The sequence below is a fragment of the Elephantulus edwardii genome, unplaced genomic scaffold (assembly GCF_000299155.1).
Source record: "Elephantulus edwardii isolate Elephantulus edwardi_28Jun2011 unplaced genomic scaffold, EleEdw1.0 scaffold00001, whole genome shotgun sequence".
NCBI lineage: Eukaryota > Metazoa > Chordata > Mammalia > Macroscelidea > Macroscelididae > Elephantulus > Elephantulus edwardii.
Window position 1 is genome coordinate 21,008,620 of NW_006399751.1, and position 21,110 is coordinate 21,029,729.

A 21,110-nucleotide genomic window follows, 5' to 3' on the forward strand; every position below is an offset into this window, starting at 1 on the left:
ATATAATATATAATACATAATACACAATATATAATATATAACTCACCAGCTTATGACATAGCATATAGGATAGTGCCAGGCACATAGCAGATACTCAAGAATATCTATGTATTATGGGAAGACATGAAGTTTTGAGTCTTTATCCTCAATGTTCCTATGAGTGTTCTAACATGTCCTACTCACTCTCTTCTAGGTAGTAACTTCAGGGTGACAGAGTAAAATGTATGTGTCACCTCATCAAGTTTAGTTTAGTAATTCATCGTGTTATGTATAAGCAGTCACTGAAAAAGAAAACAAATTGATTCACATAGTCCAGATGGAAAGAACCTGGTCTCGTTGTTTTGTTCTCCTGTCACTGGGTTGTCATTTTCAATGCTGTCCACTAATGAATTGCTAAAAAAGGTTTCCCAGATTAGCTATTAAGCAAGTCAGTTTGGCCAGAAAAGCATAGATCTAGTTTAAGACAAAAGATGGCGTCCATTTTTCTTTCTTTCTCTCTAAATTTTATGGCAAACTTTGTCTTCAAACAGCAGCTTGGAAGTGAGGAAGAATGTGTCAGTAAGAACTCAGTGGGAATAGCACTAGAAAATTGCCCCAAATAAGCTTAAGGCAACTCAAGCTCTGGGCTCTCAAGAGGCTAATGAACCATAGATCCCTGCTTCTTCCCAAGACCTGATATTTACTGAGGTGTTGTCAAAGACATCTAAAGTTCCATGAAATACTATATTTTTAAAAGGTCTTCAGGGTAAATCCTCTAAACCTATAGGAGCTACCCACTTGCAGAGAGTTAATAGGCTCTTGACTGAATGGCGAAGTTTGAAAAGGACCATTAGAGGCTGAATACAGCTTCTCCCAGTCGCTTGCCCTTTTTCATTCTCTTTTGAAGGCATACCATTCAAAGGCAAGTCAGGAGATGGAATAAATATTTGAGGAACTGTTTATTTTACTCATCATAATGAACAAATGACAATAACAAATACTTTCTTGAGGGTTTATTTTTTCTTTTGTTTTTCTTTAGAAGTCAAGAATTTCTAGCTAAATCTGTATGAGCTTTATTATGTCAGGTTTTTTAATTATAATAATTGTATTTGGATATCATAAGTAAAAATGTTACATAGAAACTTTCTCAAGATTTCACAGATTTCTCAGCTTTTATATATGTAAATATATTACCAGTAGAAACAGAGATAATAAAAGCCCATGCAAATAACCAGCCAGTATTGTTGCATTTCAATCACTCTGTTCCCCAAATTGCTTTGTATATTTCAGATGCTAGTACTTTTTCCAATTTAAATTTAAGCATTTCTTGAATAATGTCATTAAGCCTTTGCCTAAGAATGTAGTAACATGAAAATTAGTTTCCTTTCACTTTATTTCAATCTCATGTCCAATAAGAATATGTATATATGCAAGAAGTAATATGAATAATCACATCACACATTCTATATTAGTGCTTGACCAGTGGTGGGACAAGAAAGAATTTTTCTCCATCCCCAACCACCCGGTTTCCACACATGTCGCTGTCTAATTAGCACAGTTTGGGATACAAATATTTTAAATTAGTGTTATGGGAGAAAAAAATAGTTCGACTTAAGAAGAAAATGGAATTTGTTTGAAGGACTTGATCTCAGTTTTGAAGGGCTGTTTTTCTAAACCTCTAACTGGTTAAATAACTAAGAATATTATAACTGAGTCTTTGTTTTTTTCAAAATTTGAGAATCGATTGTCCTTAAATGCCTCTGTGTCCCTTGCACTAAGCTGTCATTTTAGCAAGCATTCTCATTTGAGTCTCTGTCCTAGAGGCTTAAAGAGAGAGAGAGAGAGAGCAATTCTTCTCATCTACTCATCTGTGCCTTGAAGAATCTATGACAGCATGTGAGACTATTATGGACTTAATGTTAAGTTGCAAGAAGTCCTATTACATTCCATTCAGAGCTCACTAAGTAGAAGTGCTTTCCTGGCCTTTAGAAAACTAGGATTGTAATTCAAACAAGATAGAAGGATTTGCTTCCACTTGATAAGGAAAGGACATCATAAGAATTACATCTCCTTCTTGACGTCATTTCTGATCAACGACAGGAACAGCCATAAGTTATTTCCAAATTTGTGAGTTCTTTCTGTCTCAAGCAAAATGTAAATATAATGAAAAGTAAGGATTTTTTTATTTCTCTACTTGGTCAAAGAAAATTACTTTCAGATTTCTTTGGAGAAATGGAAGTAAGTTGGAAAAGAGCAAAATCAAGTAATCACAAGCATGCAAGTATACAAATATTTCAATAATGTGATTTTCCTGTACTGTGATTAAATATTAAACATTAAAGCACTAGATAGATGTATTCAAAGTGAAAAATTATGATGTCTCAGGAAAAGGATAGCAGTTTCATGTAACCAACAGAGAAAAATGTTGGCAAGGTAGTAAACCAACTAGAATAAACACATGTGTGCACTTGTGTCGATAATTTGTGGTGTTAAAATATACTGCTAAAACTTGTGCTACGTTCACAAAGCACATCAATCCCCAAAAGGAAGACAGTGCACTTTATTTGACAAAGTCAGAGTTGCAGACACAGTAAAAATTTGAAAATATGTTATACTCTTTGAAAAATGAAGCCACACATATCATTAAGGTGCAAATTAATTTCTTTTTGCTTACCTGAATAGTGCTTCATTCTCCTCTCTACTTCTTTCTTCCAGAATATGATAGATTAGATAGATAGATAGATAGATAGATAGATAGATAGATAGATAGATAGATAGGTAGATAGCCGATAGATAGATAGCTGCTGCTGTGCAGGAGAAGACGGGCAGTCTCCTTCTGTATGGTTAACTGCCCCTGAAAACGTACTGGAGGGTCAGCTATGAGTCAGTTCCGACTCGATAATACATAACAACATCAACAACATGCGTATGTGCATATGTTAAGTAAATATTAAACCAAAAATCTGGCCACTTCCATCTCGTTGATTCTGACTCACATTGGACCTCTATCAGGTTTTCAAGGCTGTAAATCTTTCTTCCAGGAGGCTGCCTAGCTGTCTTTAGTGCAACCATGGGTGCATTTGAACTGCTGACATCTCTGTTAACACCCCCACACATTTATTAGTAATATAGGCTATATCAATAGAAGCATATATTACTCTTAGGTGAACACAGACATTTTAAATAACGTAGTCTACCATACAATAACACCACAGTGTTCCTGAGAAGTGGTAACATTGCCAGAAATTTGCTCCTTAACCCATTCCCCTGTTGAGCAGCTCCTGTTGTTTAGAAATATGTGGTAGAATTGTGTCTTTTTAAAACATCCACTCTAACTTCAATGTTGCCACTAGTTTAGAATCTTTCCAACTTACTCTTCAATCCTCTCACGAACTCGTTCTCCTCCTGGGCAATCCGTGGCCTAAGGAAGTTGTGTATATTTGAAAGGCTTAGTTAAAGAAAGGTAGGAGTTTCTCCTGAGATATATCACCTGACCAGCCTTCAAAAGGTCTCTCATACTCAAATACTCCATGGACTGGTCCTCTAGCCCACAGGTGTAGATGTTTGATGTAGCAATGTCCCAGAACTGTGTATGCTGAAGACTAACTTGTGCCAAATAAGCATCCGGGAATTCAGTTCCAATCAATTCTTTCAAATGAAACTTCTGTCAGTTGGATAAGATGTTTATGTTGGACTGTCAAATTCATTCCCCATTGGTAGGCTCCATCTAAGTCAAATAATTTTTAAGACTGCTTAGAGAGCAGGCTATTGGAACAAGAGCAGTGAATTGACTGAGTGAGTAATTCATAGTCTAAGGCATCAATAGTCTGCTGCATTCAACTCTGCATTTGACCCAGAGAATGCCAGTTCAGGCTGGCTTCTTGAGTGTGCCACCCTGGAGACCACTTTAATAGATAGCAAGGTTTGACTTTCAGGAGCTTCTTTTTCCAAGCAATTGGTTCAAATGCGTCAGATTTGATGAAGATACCACAAGGCAGAATATGGTTCAGATCTGTTGTTCATGGGTGATTATGGGTTGTGTTCAACTCGACAGAAACTAACAAAACAAGAACAACCTTGCCCTTAGAGAACCATTATTTCTTTAAGTAGATGGATCATTTTAGTCAGCTTTTATACTGGCATTTACCTACTTTGGTCTACGATAAGTTGCTTTAGTAGATTAATTCTCTGTACACTATCCTATTTTCAACTTCTTGAAGAAAGGGAGATAAGGGCACACACACACACACACACACCCTCCATCCTGCACTGCATTAATTTAAGTATTTGGACCACTATTCCTGGATCTCTGCATGGCTACTGCTTACTGAGCTCAATTTGTAGAAAGGTGAGGCCTTATAGTCCCTCTGTCTCGTTAGTTTCTCCTGTCCCTTTCCCTCCTTCTTTCCCTACAGTATAGAGTGTGTGTAGTTGTGCTTTACAGCACAGCAAAATTACACAGCTCCTGACTGGAATACTAACAATGGCAATGCAAACTCATTAGCTTTGGTACAGGTAACTCAGATTTTACAAGAAACTATTTCATAATTGGGTTAGGATCTCTTCAGAACAAACCATTTCTAAATATGCAAACTGAAGCCTGGGTGAGATTTTTAACCAGAGATATGAAGTTTCAGCCATATTCACTATCTGTCTTAGAAGAAAGAATACAACCTATATATTAAATCTCTCTAATGGAAGACAGAGAAATTGAAGTTTAAATCAGCAGCAACAGGAAGAAACAGCAAACTACTGAAGTATTATTTTTATGTAATTTTAAATCTTTAAATGCTATATTAGTACTTGAATATTTATGCATGAGTATCAGGACCACTAATATTTGCTATGGCCACTACATTTGTTTTGTTGGAATATTAGATTTCTGTGTTTCTACTCTTCTTAATATACTTAAATCTTATTTCAAAAATATGCCTATTACATTACTAGAAGTGGTTATGTATTCAGGTTTTCAATCAACTGGTTTTCTTGGTTGGATTGACTATAAATTTGTTGACATATATTGATGGCTCCTCATTTTCTTGCCCAGGGATCATTTCTTCTACTCATTTATTTTCAATCTCTTTCTTATTTGACAGTCCTCTACCAGAAGCATAACAGAGCACTCCAAGCTTAGTATAAACTAATTAGCAGGGTTTTTATGATGGAAAGTATTCCCTTCCTACATAATCAACTTGACTGAATTACAAACTCATGAAAATATCCCACTCAGACCACACTAAAACTCTCATTTTGCCCTGGCCTTGAGTTTACAATCTTGTATATGGCACACAACCAGAAGCAAACTGTTAATATGAGGTCAGGGACAGAAATTAAAATAAAATAGTCTAAAATGTGGATTTTTTTTTCCAGTTGAATGTTTTTATGCAGAAAAGAAAAACATTCTTGGTATGTTTTTGTAACTGACAGAATATTATATCAGTAAAAAATAATATGACTGAAATCATGATGTGTAACTGAAATGCTGGGACATTACAGAACATTCTCCTCTTTGCAGGTGTGCAGACGCACTGAAGGGTTACTAACGAACACTAAATAGAAGCACGGAGTAGTTAGTTATGGGAGAAGATCCAGAAATAAGAGTGAAAATCAGTGCTGGTTCATTACTTCAGCAGTGGGATTGACAAACCCCATGGATAAAAGTCTCCTTTAAACAGCGGGTACACAATGTAGCCATTCTAGTTTGTAGGCCCCTGGTCCTGGCACAGAACCACTTCAGTCTTCTTCCTGAGACTTGTCAGTGACCAGTCCTCCCAAGGTATCTAAATACCATGGTTATCGTCCTTCCATCTGGGTCCCTTGTTTCCCTTTTTGAAATTTCACTCTCAACACTGTACATTTTCATTGAATTATGGTTTCTTGCATAAGCTGCAATTTATTTCTGAAAAAAATGAACTCACATACTTTCTATCAAGTTAGAACTGACTCAGAGCTGACCTCTCCTGGGTTTCCAAGGCTGTAAATTGCAGTAGAGGAGATTACCCCACAGTAGTGCAGAATCAATGAATGGTGAGTTCAAATTGCCAGAGAGGTGACTGAAGAAAACTATTGTCACAAAATTCTAATGTAGCCTGAAGAAGTGGGTAAGAAACCAACATGAAAGAGTTCTAGATAATGTTTTCATGGAAATGACTCATTCAGTTTAATCTTAACCATATCAGTGATGAAATAGATAATGTTAAAAAGAATTATCTATCATCATAGCTCAGGTACAGATAAAGAACAAATGGTATCTCCCAGAATTCTAGCATATTCATAAGAACTCCCATATAGCACAAATCTGAATATGTAATTTGAAAAATTACTATCTTCCAAATGTACATAAATATTCCTGCAAAAGAAATCACTAAACATATTTAGCACTTTATTTCAAATGTTAATGCTTTGTGATGGTTTCTATACCTTAAAATGAAAAGATATTTTATAACTCTACCTAAATGTGTATATATATTCCATTTTCCTCTTTTACTAATAGCACAGGTATTTTTCCTCCTGATAAATATGCTCATCATAACTTGACAGTAAAAATTATAAGTCTGAGTGATAATAAAAAGGGAGCTCTGGAAGCCTAATGCATAGTGAGTTGTACCTCCAGCCCAAAAGCTGCATGTCTCAGTCTGAATCCACCAGTAGCTCCATAAGAGAAGGTTGAGTAGTCTGCTCCCTTGTGATTTAAAGCCTGGGAAACCAAATGGAAGGCCACTTTGAGTCAGAATAGTTTTGATAGCAAGTATATACCTTTATGGACAAATAATAGAAAATCATCTGTTTCAGAAAAATAATGCCACATTCACACTCTCCAGTTACTGCTGACCAAATACCATGGTATCTAAGAGCACAGTTAGGCTGATGACAAAGTCTGTGTTGCACGTTTGTGGGGAACTTTAAGATTATGAAGTTTCAATTATAAGTAAGGCTTTAATAAGGTAAAACTTATTATTATAAAGGGAACACATAAATAACTAAAAAATACTGCTTAGACATATTGTTTAAAATACAACCAAATACATATGAGTCAATAAATGTCGGAAAAAATATACTGGCACATTTTTGTAAAAACTTGAGTAACCACATAAAACTTGTTCTTAATTACAGGGACTTTTAAAATTTTCGAATACTCTTTTTTTTTTTCTTTCTCTTACACACTTAAATCTCCCATGGCATTATTAACATAAGCCAAATATTATAAATTATAATGTATACGTACAGCATTCAGCATATACGCCATGAATATCCACATAAGTGATTCTGGAATGACTTTGCTCTTTCAGTAACTTTATCTTGGTAATAAAAAAATATGTGTATGTGTTAGTAAAATTCATGTTCACAGCATATGAACAAAACCCCAGAAAGAATACATTTTCTGAACTTTGCATATGCTTTTGGAACATGTCTGTTTAACAATTAAACACAGTCAGATTTTAACTTTTATGCTCCCATATTGAGAAAGTAGCAAGGTTTTAGAGCAATTTAGTCTTAGGGACATTGCATTGGGCTTTGAAATTCAAGAAATTGGTTATTTCTTCCTAGATTTATTTTATGATCATTGTATAATCCCTACACATGAAAAATTAAAGCTGTCTGGCAACTCATTGCTAGCCTTAGAATATGTAGGAAATTGCATAAAAGTATAAAAAGCCCTGGGTAATTTTGCTGGTACCTCTCTAAACACAATTGTAAAGATGTATCTTTCAGTTCTTTCTCTCTCTCTTCTGAAGCACAGTCTTTTAGTTCTTGCCCTTTTAAATACCTTTGCCTACACTAGCTTTGCTTGTTAATGTATTGCTTCATCCTACCAGGCTATGAAAGTATTTACAGGGGTGCTTGCTTTTATCTGTATTCACAGAGAATGCTAACAAATTAGAAGAAAGTGCCAGAGAACACCACATACCTTGTCCAGAACATTACAACGGTTTCTGCATGCACGGAAAGTGTGAACATTCCATCAATATGCAGGAGCCGTCTTGCAGGTAACATTTTCACTGCTTAACTATTTAAATGTCGAAAGTAAAAAATGTGGAGTCTAAATTTTAGACATTTATAGCAAATTGGCTGGCATTTTGCCTTGATTGGGTGATCAGCAATGAACCTTTCTTTGCCTCTCACAGACACAAATACATAAACACATAGAGAAATGCACAGAATGTTTGTGTCTTACTCACTCAAGTACTCTATACAGCACATCATTATGTATATCCTTCTAGAAGGATCTTAAATGCTACTTTGGGCATTTCAGAGCTCCTTAAAGGCACAAAGCTCCCTGTATTTTTGCCTCAGGGAGCTCTGGTGGCCTAGTGGGAAGAAGTTGTGCTGGAATCCCAAAAGCTTGCAGTTCAAATTCCCCATCTGCTCCACAGAAAAATATGGACAATCTACTCCCGTAAAATATTTACTGCCTCTGAAAACCTGCTGGAGGGTCAGCTGTGGGTCAGTGTCAACCTGATTGTACTTAACAATAACAAATTGAGAAAGTAGCAAAATTTGGAGCCTTTTACCTTTAGAAACATTATGTTGGGGCCTGGCCCAGCCCGTCACCTCGGCCACTGCACCTCTGCTGACCCACAGACATCTGCGGGCCGGGGATACAGATCGAGACAATGGTGGAATAAAGCTTTTGTTGAATGAAAAAAAAAAGAAACATTATGTTGCTATTTGAAATTGAAAAAAGTAAGACGTTTCTTCTTAGAGATTATTTTCTAATCATTGTACAATCGCTACACATGAAAAATTAAAAGTGACTGAAAATCCATGGATGCATTGCTAGGTGTTAAAGATGTAGGAGACTGAGACTGCATAAAAGCATGTAAATCAATAAATAATCTTGCCTGTAAACCTACTTGAACCTAGAACATTGCATGGCACCCCTTTCTTTGAGCTTTCTATCTGCAAGCCTTGTGTGGAGCGATGCAGACATATTCATTACTCCCCACAGTCTCAAACTCAATGGATATGTCTTCATCTAATAAGTAAATAGAAAAATCTGTGACTTCATGGCTAAAATGAGATTATTTTTTAGACGAGAGCCAAAGTATAAGAAACAAATGTAGTTTTAATGAAATTACTGTATTATATGAGTAATACGATGTTGTTGCTGTTGTGTGCCATCAAGTCACACATGACTCATGGCAACAATACATATACAATAGCTCTGAAACCTGCCCACCTGCCCTATCATGAGCCAGTCTCACTGATTGTGACACACCTAATTCCGTTGCCCCAGTTACTGTGTCATTCCATCTCATCCAGAGCCTCTTCCTCTCTTGTGCTGTCCCTCCACCCTTCCAAGCATGATGTCCTTATCCTAGGACTGGCCCCTTCTAGCCACATACACAAAGTATGTGAGACAGACCTCCAATTCCTTGCCTCCAAGGAGAAACTTGTTTTCACCATATCCAAACAGGCCTCTTTGTTTTCCTGGCAGCCCATAGTATGTTCAGTACCCTTCTCCAGTATCACAACTCAGAAGCATCAATTCTCCTTCTTCATCTTTGTCATTGTCCAGTTCTCTGATGCATAGCAAGTAATTGAGAAGACCATGGCCTGGATCAGGCACACCTTAGTCTCTGTACTGACATCATTGTGCTTTAAGTACTTTAGAAAGATCCCTGACAGCAGACTTCCCCAGTGCAACTTGTCTTTTTATTTCTTTACTGCTGGTGCCAAGAGTGTTGATTGTGGAGCCGAGCAAGCTTAATTTGTTAACAACCTCAATCTCTTCTGCATCTATTATGATGCTGCCAATTGGCCCAGTGGTGAGAATCTTTGTCTTCTTCTTGTTGAGCTTCAATCCATATTGAAGACTGCAGTTCGTGACCTTCTGCTGCAAACACTTCAGGTCCTCCTCAGTTTGAGCAAGCAAGATTGTGTCATTTCTGTAACACACTTCCTCCAATCCTGATGCCACACACCACTTTATAAAGTCCAGCTTCCCTAATCTATTCTGCAAACAGATTGAAAAGTATGGAGGCAAGACTCATCCCTGATGCACTCCCCTTCTGATCCTGAACCATGCAGTTGTTTCTGACAACTGCCTCCTAATCTAAGTATGGGTTTTGCATGAGCACAATCAAGTGTCCTGGGATCCCCATTCTTCTCAAGGTTACCCATAATTTATTATGATCTACACAGACAATGAAACACAGGTAGACATTTCTCTGGTACTTTTTGCTTTCAACCAAGACCCATCTGACATTGGTGATAATATTTCTACTGCCATGGCCTCTTCAGGAAGCCCAGCATGCATTTCGGGTTGTTCTCCGTTAATGTGTTATCCCAGTTGGTTTCAGATAATGTTCAGCAAAATGTTCCTTGTATTTGATATTAGTGATATTGTTCAATAATTTCTATACTCTGTTAGGTCACCTTCTTTTTTTTTTTTTTTTGAATGGGAATAAATAAGAATCTCTTCCAGTCTGTTGGCCAGGTAGTTGTCCTCAAAATTTTTTGGCACAATCTGGTGAACACATCTAGGGCAGCATCTGTTTGTTGAAATATGTTAATTGTTATTCCATCAATTCCTGGGGCCTTACTTTTTGCCAATTCCTTCAGAGCAGCTTGAACTTCCTCCTTCATCACCATTACCTCTTGATCATATGTTGCTTCATTAAATTCTTCTGTGTCAGCCAATTCTTTTTGATACAGTGACTCTGTGTACTCCTTCCATCTTCTTTTAATGCCTCTTGTATCATTCAGTATTCTGCACATAGCACTTTTACGTATTGCAACTAGAGGCTTGGATTGTATACAATTAAATAAATGTGCTCTGTGTGTGTATGTGTGTATGTATGTGTGTGTGTGTGTGTCCCTTTTGTGCCTTTCATATCCTTCCCCTTCTTTTTCCTCTTCCTTCTTGTTTCTCTCTCCTTCCACTTTTCCATTCTTCCTCCCTTATTCTCATCTTGTCAAAAACGATTTTCTTTTCATGCTTTCCTTCGCTGAGTCCACTAGCACCCAGCTTCTAGAGCAGCCTGGAAGGGAGCATCACTGTAAAGTTACGCCTGCTGCTTTTCAGCTAACTGGCATTATTAGTCCCTCCCTGCTGCAGAGAGGGCAGATGCCAGGATGTGGTTATGAGATATTACAAGTGAAGTCCTGAAAGAGTTTCTAAATCAATAACAAGTTGATTCCCTTTAGTGTTGCTTTCAGAGGAGCAGTTTTCTCATTTTGTGGTCAAATGCTATTCTTCACATGCAGATTGTCATGCCTGCACTTTTCTAAGAAAGGGTTAGTGGCACATGAGTGTATTTTTCAAAACTGTTATTTCCTGTATCATAAATTGCTTTTTTCCTAAGAAAATTTAAGTCTCCAATATCAGCAGATGACTTTACAGCCAGTGAATTAATGAAATGGTCTTTTTTCTTAATATTGGTTTAATAAAAAAGTTCGTATACATTGATTTTCCCACCAGATCTTTCCCATTTCCTTAACCTACCCCACCTTCTACCCATCAGATTGCACGACCCTATGATTACCCCCCTGACCATCCTCACCCCTCTGCTCCAACCTCCCCACCTTAGAGCCTCACACACATTTTACTAGTTATCTATTTCTACAACATTGGTTTTATACAATATTTGTGCTTAGGGGACTGAGTTAGTTCACTTACCCTAATGTTTTCCAGTCCCTCCCAAGTTAGGTAGTGATTTACAAAATTATTGCTCCTGCAAGCAGCATAGTATTCCATCATGTGAATGTAACATAATTTCTCGATCTATTCGATTGTGTTTGGGCATCTGGGCTGTTTCCATGTTCTTGCAATGATGAATAACGCTGCTATGAACACTGGTGTACAAGTCTCCATTTGTGCCTCAGCTCTCATTCTCTCAGGATATATTCCATGCAGTGGAATAGCTGGGTCATCAGGAATTTCTGGGAAACAAGAAATGACTTTTGTCTGTGCTCCTCACTAATCACGACATTTTTTTCAACATTGATCCCAAGAATAACTTAAGAAATATATTAAGGGGAGCTCTGGCAGCCTAGTGGCAAGAATCTGCACTGCAAGCCCAGAGGTGCACGGTTGGAATCCACCAAATGCTCTGCCAGGAAGGAGCGACAATTTCCTTCTGTACCTGTCAGATCCAATTTGACACACACACAAAAATAATAAAAAGAAATATATTGTTGAAATGAAATTAAAAATGCCTTTTTTTATCTTTCTGTCAGCAGAAACAAAACTTGTCTCATTATTGTCTCAGGCAATAAAGAAGTTGATTAGAGACTAAGTTAAAATAAATGTAGGATTCACCTGAAAAATAATCACTCACTCATCACTTTTGTGGCTGTGGAGTGGGAACCGTCTCCTAGCTAATCATGAAGCAGGGTTTAAGAGGCTGTAAATCGCATAGGAGAATATTGTCCATCCTTCTCCTGCAGAGTCACTGGTGAATTTGAACAACCAGAGAAATAGCACCTTGAAGTGGGTAGTGGAACTCTCTACAGTCTACATAAAGAACAATTTTTACTCCTGGACATGCATTATATTTCTGTTAAGTCCTTAAAACCTCAAATTATTTACCAATCCTGGTATCTTCAAAATCCAGTATTAAGTATGTAGAAATATGTTGAAAGAAACCATGTATCATCTCAACTACAAATGCAAAGAGATAGTGCTGGACATATGTGATTAAGAACTTTATCCACAAAGTAATATTGTTGTAGAGTGGGAGAGGCCAAAACAAAAAAAAAAGGAAACTTTTAATTTCATGATTAAGTTGGATCTAGCAGTTAATGGTAACTGAATCCTTAAAGAATCGCATCCAGTAAAAATGAATCCAGCAGCTACTAGTAATTGGATATATCTCCCTCCAGGTGTGATGCTGGTTATACTGGACAACACTGTGAAAAAAAGGACTACAGTGTTCTGTATGTCGTCCCTGGTCCTGTAAGATTTCAGTATGTCTTAATTGCAGCTGTGATTGGAACAATTCAAATTGCTGTCATCTGCGTGGTGGTCCTCTGCATCACAAGGTCAGTAACCATACCCAGTAACAATTCAAATACAGAGATATACTGTTCTTCATTGTTTGAGTGTGATCACGCTAATTTATGGATTCCACATCCATCCAGTCTCTGGGAGTTCTGTTTCCTCATCCTAAGGACATTTGAATAAACAAATTGAAAGACACTGATTTTCATTTTGGTGTGGTTCAAATTATTTCCATTATTTTTGCATTATGATTAAAATTATTTATGTTTTAAGCAAAGGTCATTTTGTTTTCCTTATTGTATTATGCTAACCTTTGTTTAAATAGACTTTTCTCTTTTAACTATAAAAGGTCATGCTTCATTCAAACTACTAACCAACTATTTAATTATCAGTTTCCTTACTTACTTTTTAATTAAGGTCCAAAATGAGATCAAAGTAGATTTTGCATTAGTTCTAGAGAAGTACTAAATTACATATTGCATTTAGACTTTTCTATTCTAAATGTAATGTTTGAATATAATTTTCAACATATCTTGATGTAAAGAACAAATATAATTTCATTTTAAATGAAGATTACAATATAACTTTTAATCTCAAATGCAAATAGCTGTAGTGAAAAAATTGTTTTTCTAAATGAAAATCATATATATATATGAAATACAACAAAATTTTGTATTACATTCCTAGTCCAGTCTATTAGTAACTGATACGTGAAGAGCCAGGTTGGCAGACTGATTGACCAACGAAGTCTGACATTGGACTTGCAAGAAGAGTGGCCGCAGGTAGTTACTGAGCATCATTAACATACAGACTCACAGCAACGAATAACTAGAATCTGATGCAAAGAAATATTACTTGTGTTTTGTATAATCAGAAACACTACTGAAATTAGTTCTTCCTGACTTGATTTTGTTCTTTTAAAAGTTCCTAGGAAGTTTTTCAAGTTCTCTGCCAAATTCACCAAGCAGAAATCATTTAGACTTTTCTTCCTTTGTAAGGCTCTACAGTAAATCAGAATGCTTTTCCAAAGAATTATTTTCAAAGGCAAGAAAATATCATTTCTTTGGAAAATAGAGGCCATAATACATCTCACTATCTGTATATTGCACTCTCTTCTTTAAGGACAAGTGTGGCATTTGCTCTTGAAAAAGACAAAATATGGTTCATAAATCCAGCCTGGCCTAAAGGCTTAGGGGAAGATCATTGACTGAGCTTTGTGCTGTTCTAAGCCAAGTTGAGTTCTTCAGCTCACCTCTTACATTTAGATGCCAAGTGAGTCGATGGATTATATGAAAATAGATTCTGAGGAACATAAAGATAACTCAAGAAACCAAAAACATTGAGCATTGAACAAAAAGATAGAAAAGAATAAAAACACAAGAAATTGCTTCACATTACTACTATAAGGATCTTGAGTTTTAATAGCGCAATAATATTCTCTTTCATGATAATATTAGTACATGAAAATGGAATTTATTTGTAATGCGTCTAATCTCTCAAACCAATATGACTTGTATTTTGGGTAGTTTTTTAAAAATGCAAGACTTCTAATACTGTAGCATATGTTTTCAATTCTATTATTAATCACCATTACAGTCACATTTCCATTCTTACTTGATGTAATGAATTACAACTCATGGTGACCCGACGAGTGTCAGAGGAGAGCTTTGTTCCATCTTGGGTTGTTGATGGTTGATTTTTCAGAATTAAATGCTCAAGTCTGTTTTTCTCTGCGGTGCCTCTATGTGGACACTAATGTCTGTCTAGCCTGTCTCGGCAGTTGAGTCTGTTAAATATTTGCACCACCCAAAAGCTCCATTTCTATCCTTAGCACATGAAAAAGAGGATGTGCTTGTGAGTGTTTGTATGTTTAACATGATCCATCATAACATTGTGAAGTGGTACAATGATCCCCATAATCAAGAATTCTCACATAGAAATGAATGACAAGTTCATATTGGTGAGCAGCAAGGACATCAGACTGATGCTTATATTACCATTGTTCATACTACCTTTAGGGAGCTCTGGTGGCCTAGTGGTAAGAAACTGCGCTGCAATTCCTAAGGCATGCAGTTTGAATACACCAGCTGCTCCATGGGAGAAGGGTGAGTAATCTCCTCCCATGCAATTTACTGCCTCTAAAAACCCCTTGGAGGGCCAGCTATGGGTCAGTTTTGACTTCCTGGCGTGCAACATTTTCACCTGTTGGATGGTCATGACTTTGTATGTCTGATCCTTAAGGCAACAAAACTAGATTACAAACAATATCTTCAAAGGAAATGCCCCTTTAAAATTGTTTTCGTTCAATTAATGCATCCCCTATATGCTCAAAGCAGGAGTGGCATCCACTTCCTAAATAACATGCCTTTGGAAACTCTATGAACTTTGATAAATGTCGATAGTTGTAGAGGGCTGCAGGCCTTTTGTTCATAGGGTCACTATGAGTCATGCTTGACTTGAAGACAATTAACAACAACAACATATGCTCTAAAAGAAGAGGATTAATACATAAATTAAATGGGCATTATCATGATGCATTTTTAAAACTTCCCTGCTACCTGCAGATCTCCCAAAGACTCTCCAGAAGTAATATAAGTAAATAAACCACACCAATACCCAATGCAGATTTATTCTATTTATTTGACATCATTCTTTAAAAACAAACAAACAAACCTAAATTTGTCCGACCCAACAATTTGAAATTTTTCTCTCTTCTTTCCCCCAAGGACATACTTGCTTTCTGGTGACCTAGTCACACCTATCAATCAAAGTCTATTTTAAAATATCCAGTTGCAAAAAAGTTTACAAAACCAGGCCAAGATCAGCTCCCCTTATTTTCTCTAATTTTCTTTATTTCCTCGTCTCCCATTCACTGTTCTTTTCTAGCTTCTTTACTTCCTTGTCTCCTGGTCTCTTTTTTCCCTCTTTCCATCCATCCTCTTGTTCTTTATTCCTCTCATCAAACACAGATCCTCCTCCTAGACACAGTGAGTGTCACAAAAAATGTGAACATCCAGAGACATGTTCTGGAATGAAAAGAATTGCCCTGTTGAGAGGATGGATTACTGGTCTTTTTATCTCCAGCTTGCTGAGAATATGATTTTCAGCTCCATGTTCATTTTGACAGATCTACAAGAAACAAACAAACCAACAAAACCAAAAAGCAAACTCTATTATCTCTCTCTCTCTCTCTCTCTCTCTCTCTCTCTCTCTCTCTCTCTCTCTCACACACACACACACACACACACACACACACACGCACATACGCAGACACTCCCTTATCCCCAGTTTGTTGTATGTAATAGGATTGTGTTTGAACTTGTACTGTTGTTCTTGTTTATATAGTCAAAGCATTCTTTTATTACAAGAGAAAAAAAATGTTTTATCAGAACTTTGTAGACAGCTTGGCTGAATTTTACCTTTTTACAGAAGCTAAATAATTGGTACCAATTTATGTCTCCAACCTATAGTAGTAATACACAAAAAATTGTATTAGACAGAACCAAAAATAATATCCTTTAACTTCTATTTCAAATATTAACAAATGGCTCATTTTCTAGTTGAATAAGATTTAAACTTGTAGCACTGAAGTGCCAATATAACATTTATTCTTAAGACATTTAAAATGGAAACATTTTGGAGACCTCCAAAGTGAGATTAGAGAAGCACACGACTTAGTAGATTGCACTGAGTTGAGTACTTCTTTGTGCTTAATGAGTAAGCAGCAGAGGACAAGGTAAAGGTTCTCTCTTTCAGCTTCTGCCTCTGTTCTTTGATTCTCCTCAACAGATGCTTAAAGATAATAAGAAAGAAGGAGAAGCAAAAAATAACATTTCCAAACTAGCTCCAGCTTCTATACTAATTGATTCTGAATATTTTTACAATGTTCTTAATCACAGCTTCACTCTGATAGGATTAAAGTGTAGGTAACAGCACTGGACTAAGATTTGTAAACTTTCCAACCTTCTAGGAAATGCCCCAGAAGCAACAGAATTCACAGACAGAAGCAAAATACAGGGCACTACAGTTCAGACAACACAACAAGAGCGTCCACGAGGTTAATTTAAAGGGAGCATGTTTCCACAGTGGCTGGACTACCGAGAGCTTGGACTACACAATACAGTATTATAGACAAAAGGATAAGACAAGAGATCTACACATGTTGCCTTGCATTTGTGGTAATCTACACCAATGAAAACATGTACTACAGCTATATTTGATTATGTATGGATATATTTGAAATAGTATACATTGTCTTGATGTTTTTTCTGTAATGTAAATAAACTATTTATATCACACAATATAGTTTTTTCTTTCCCATGTATTTGTTATATATAATAAATACTCAGTGATGAGAAAAAATTGGCAGTCTTAAATTTGCTGTATCTCAATAACTCTAAATACAGACACACTAGTACTGTCTATTCAGGTGCCAGTATTTCATCATTCTCCCCATCCTGAGACAGAGCATTAGTTTATACAGGACTCGATGGCTAGGTTTTGGGTGATTCCAAGATCAAGGGAAATGATAGTTATTGGAAAAGAGAGAAAATAATTTACTTTATATCGACTGAGGATAAAATATTTCAGATCTTTGAATCATCTCTATTTCATCAAGTTTCTTCCCTAGTCTTCCATTTTCATCCCCAGAGCAGAAAAATCTCTGGCATATAAATTAAATGAAAGGTGAAGGGGGGGGGAGTGTTTTATAACTCATAAAGGAGAGGGGAAAAGATATTGGTTTTTATTTGGGAAGTAGTTTAGAATCTTCCAGTAAAGCATATATACCCGAAGGGTCCTTGAGCAAGATATTTCTCAGAGTGGCAAAATTTATTCCATTTATGTGAGTGAAATTAACAACTAAGAGGAAAACTTAATAAAGTTGTTAAATTTGAAAGATCAAGTTGTGAATTCTTAGAAGAATTTTGTCTATGCTTGTAGTATATAGTTCTTTGGAAAGAATCTAGAATTAAAGCTAAATGTCTCCTGAATAGCGTTATGGTTATTGTGGCACTATTCCTTGAAACAGAACAATGTTAATATTTCATAAAAACAGAAACCTGTGTTTAATGTGTTGGTATGAGGAATAAGAAAAGAAAATTTAATCCCATCGCATCAGAAAAACCTAAGTGGGAAGTTGGCTTGTATTTTTATTGGTTCAGCTGAGGTATACAAGTAGGTTTAATCACTTTGTTTAGAAAAACTAAACTGTGAAGATTCTCAAAGGTTAGATAAGGTGAATATTATATTAAATAATTGCCTTATTATCAATTACTTCTGCATAGATTTTCATGGCTACTATAGTAAGTCTAAATAAAGTTGTTTGTCTCCTTCAAATGACCTCTTCATACACTAAGAAGAATTACACTGTTGTGTTAAAAAAATATAATGGGTCATGAATATCAAATCAACACATTCTGAATACTAAATATTCAGTGAAGAAAGTAAGTTTCCTAAAGTGATATTTAAGATATTTGTTAAAACATAAATAAAGGTGACAATGCTAGTAGGATTTAGGACTGTGAAAAACCTGGCTGTCTGGGTTAGACATCACTTTGAAAAGTGTGAATTTATTGGTGCAATCATTATTTTAGTGTTCCTATAAATCAGTCCTATGTTACTTGTCCAAAACAAATTCTTTTTTTAACTTTTCTGTGTGGAATTATAGTCTGGTTAGCAGACAGAGAAGCGCCCTGCACTGTGAGCCAATGGTGATGGTAAACCATTCTTTCTCCTTGAACATAACAACAAACATACCATGTCACAAAGCCTCATAGAATTTAAGAAAAAAGGTTCTATGTACTTTTTTTCTACTTGTGGGATTATGAAATTCCTTGTTTCATTAGGTATTGAGGCATTACTTTCCATGAAGTTTGATCCAAAGTTTCATTTGACGTTTAGTGTTACAAAAGTAACTAGAATTAATAATTTCATATTCTCCTGCTCCCCTCCATTCTTACCTGCCCCATGAAGGATTCCTTTCAAAAAAAAAACCAAACAAAAAACGATGTGCATCATAAATCTTAGTTGAACAATATATACTGTGTGTCAGGACCCTGAAGGAATGCAAAGAAAACATGGTCTCTACACTACGACTCGCAGTCTAGTGATGAGAATACCACCCAGACAATCTTTGTTTGCTAGAGTTTGGAAGCAAAGTTCTTTAACTCTTAAACAAGTCTCATTTTGAGATAGTTCTTGATATTAATTTGAAATGTATTTTTCTGTGACTTATAATTATTGATCCTATTTTTCTTTCTGGAACAAAATAATAATTACTTAAGTATGCTCAGAAGGGTGGAGGGACAATGCAGGAGAGGAAGACCTCAAATGAGGACTGACACAGTAACTAGGGTAATGGGGTAGGTGTGTCAGAGTCAGTGAGACTGGCTCAGGACAGGGCAGACTTCAGAGCTGTTGCACAAAGGGTCATGTTGAGTCACAGGTAACTCAATAATAACAACATTTATGAATATACTTTTCATATTTCCGCACTCACCTTCTGATTCCTCAGCAAGGGTTTTTTTTTTTTCCCTCCAGGAGAAACAGCCTTTATTCTCTCATCTATTCTTCATACCATTTAGTTTCCATATTCCTCTCACATATGTGTTACTGTGGAAAAACTCTACTTCATTAGTATATTTCTTTAAATCTGAAACTTATAATTGCAGTCTTATACAGCTATTATCTGACCAGCAGAGAATATAGTAAAACTTTTGAAAGGCAAATTTAACTGAGAGTCATTAGATCGAAAATTCAAGTCCTATTTTAATCATTTATTTGCCCTGGAATCCTGAACAAGCTGCCTCACATCTCAAACTCCAGTTTCCTCACTCTCAAGTCATTCCTACATCTGTAATTCCAGGATTTTATTTATTCAGAATCCAGAAACTCTATGTTTAATATTGCTTCCCCAAGACTATGCTGTTTCTGCAGCTTATCTTCAACTTGTATTCAGAATTCTTGTTAAATGGACTTCTAGCAAGCCATGTCACTTGTTAATTCATCTGTTCATTCATTGCGCATCTACTGAGGGCTACTAAATACTGGCACCCTGCTAGGCTACAAGTAGTCAGAGGTAAGTAAGGCAGGGTTCCTGACTGAAAAGAACCCACTAACAAGTCAATCTGGTTCTTTACATTAAAAAAAAAACAAATAAAATTTAAAAAAATCTTGCAGTGCTGTAGGAGAGACTGAGAAGTAAATAAAAATGGTGAAGAATGTAAGAAAGGCTGTGATGGTGAACAAGTCAGCATGCCTGGACCCTTGAAGGTGGAACCTCTGGGTTGCGTAGGTTCTTCTCTTCACAGAGAAAAACAACTTCATCATTCTCTACCCACACAATGACCTCTTGTCTCTAAAATTTTATGCACAGTCTTCCTGCTCTCTTCACTCCTTTCCTTGGCAATCCCCAGGGAAATATCCATTTATTAGTGAAGAATCTGTGATGTCTCTGGTAATCTTCCTAGTTCTGTAGCACTCTCCACACAATTTCTTAGCTGTTCATGCAGATCTAGCAATTCTTTAGCCTGGGAGCAATGAGAAGGAAAAAATTTGTGCCTTGAGTAGTGTGCTCCCTTATATTCCACATAAATTGGGTCTAGTAAGAAGAAGCTATGCTGCAATCTGAAAGACAAGCATTTAAAATTCACCAGGTGCTCCAAGGGAGAAGGATGGGCAAGCTCCTCCCACAGGATAAGCTGCCTCTGAAAACCTGCTGGGTTCCAAAGGGCACACAACACCACCATACCAAGAGAGATAATATTCTAGGGACTGTGGAGAGCAATGAAGTAAATAAATAGGTTTCTGATCAATGGATTCCATTCCTAGAGGAAGTCAAGGTAGGTAAGGGACTAAATTAATCAAACAATAAACAAACCTCCCAAAACCCTCAGAAAGTTAAATAACTAAACTAGAATGAGATGATTCAGGGTGATTGGGTGGTTCGTGGGACTGGGTTGCTCCAAGGGGAATGTGGTATTTAAAGCTTGGCTTCTGAAGCAAAACAGATATGGTTCTTAGTCTAAGCTCCAATTTACCAAGTACTTAACCCTGGGCAAGTTGCACAATTTCTTTATGCTTCTTCTCTAAAAAGGAGCAACAGAATGTCTGTTCATATTCAGTATGGTTGGTTGAAAGATAAATGTTAATGCCAAGACCAGGGAACAGTCAACTTTTTTTTTTT

At 36.4% G+C, this 21,110-nt stretch overlaps 1 protein-coding gene across 2 annotated transcripts in view; it reads left to right on the plus strand.

The window, feature by feature from the left end:
- The window catches only part of TMEFF2 (transmembrane protein with EGF-like and two follistatin-like domains 2), a 361,668-nt gene extending 343,406 nt beyond the window's left edge, over positions 1–18,262 (plus strand). The window contains exons 8-10 of one of the 2 annotated variants that reach the window (XM_006878746.1): positions 7,844–7,967; positions 12,808–12,966; positions 16,896–17,287. In XM_006878746.1, coding sequence (XP_006878808.1) covers positions 7,844–7,967; positions 12,808–12,966; positions 16,896–16,992 — 380 coding nt within the window. In that variant the 3' untranslated portion in view covers positions 16,993–17,287. Of the gene's footprint in view, positions 1–7,843; positions 7,968–12,807; positions 12,967–16,838 lie in introns of both variants that reach the window. The other variant, XM_006878747.1, reaches the window with a different exon arrangement.
- The last annotated feature ends 2,848 nt before the right edge of the window (positions 18,263–21,110 follow it).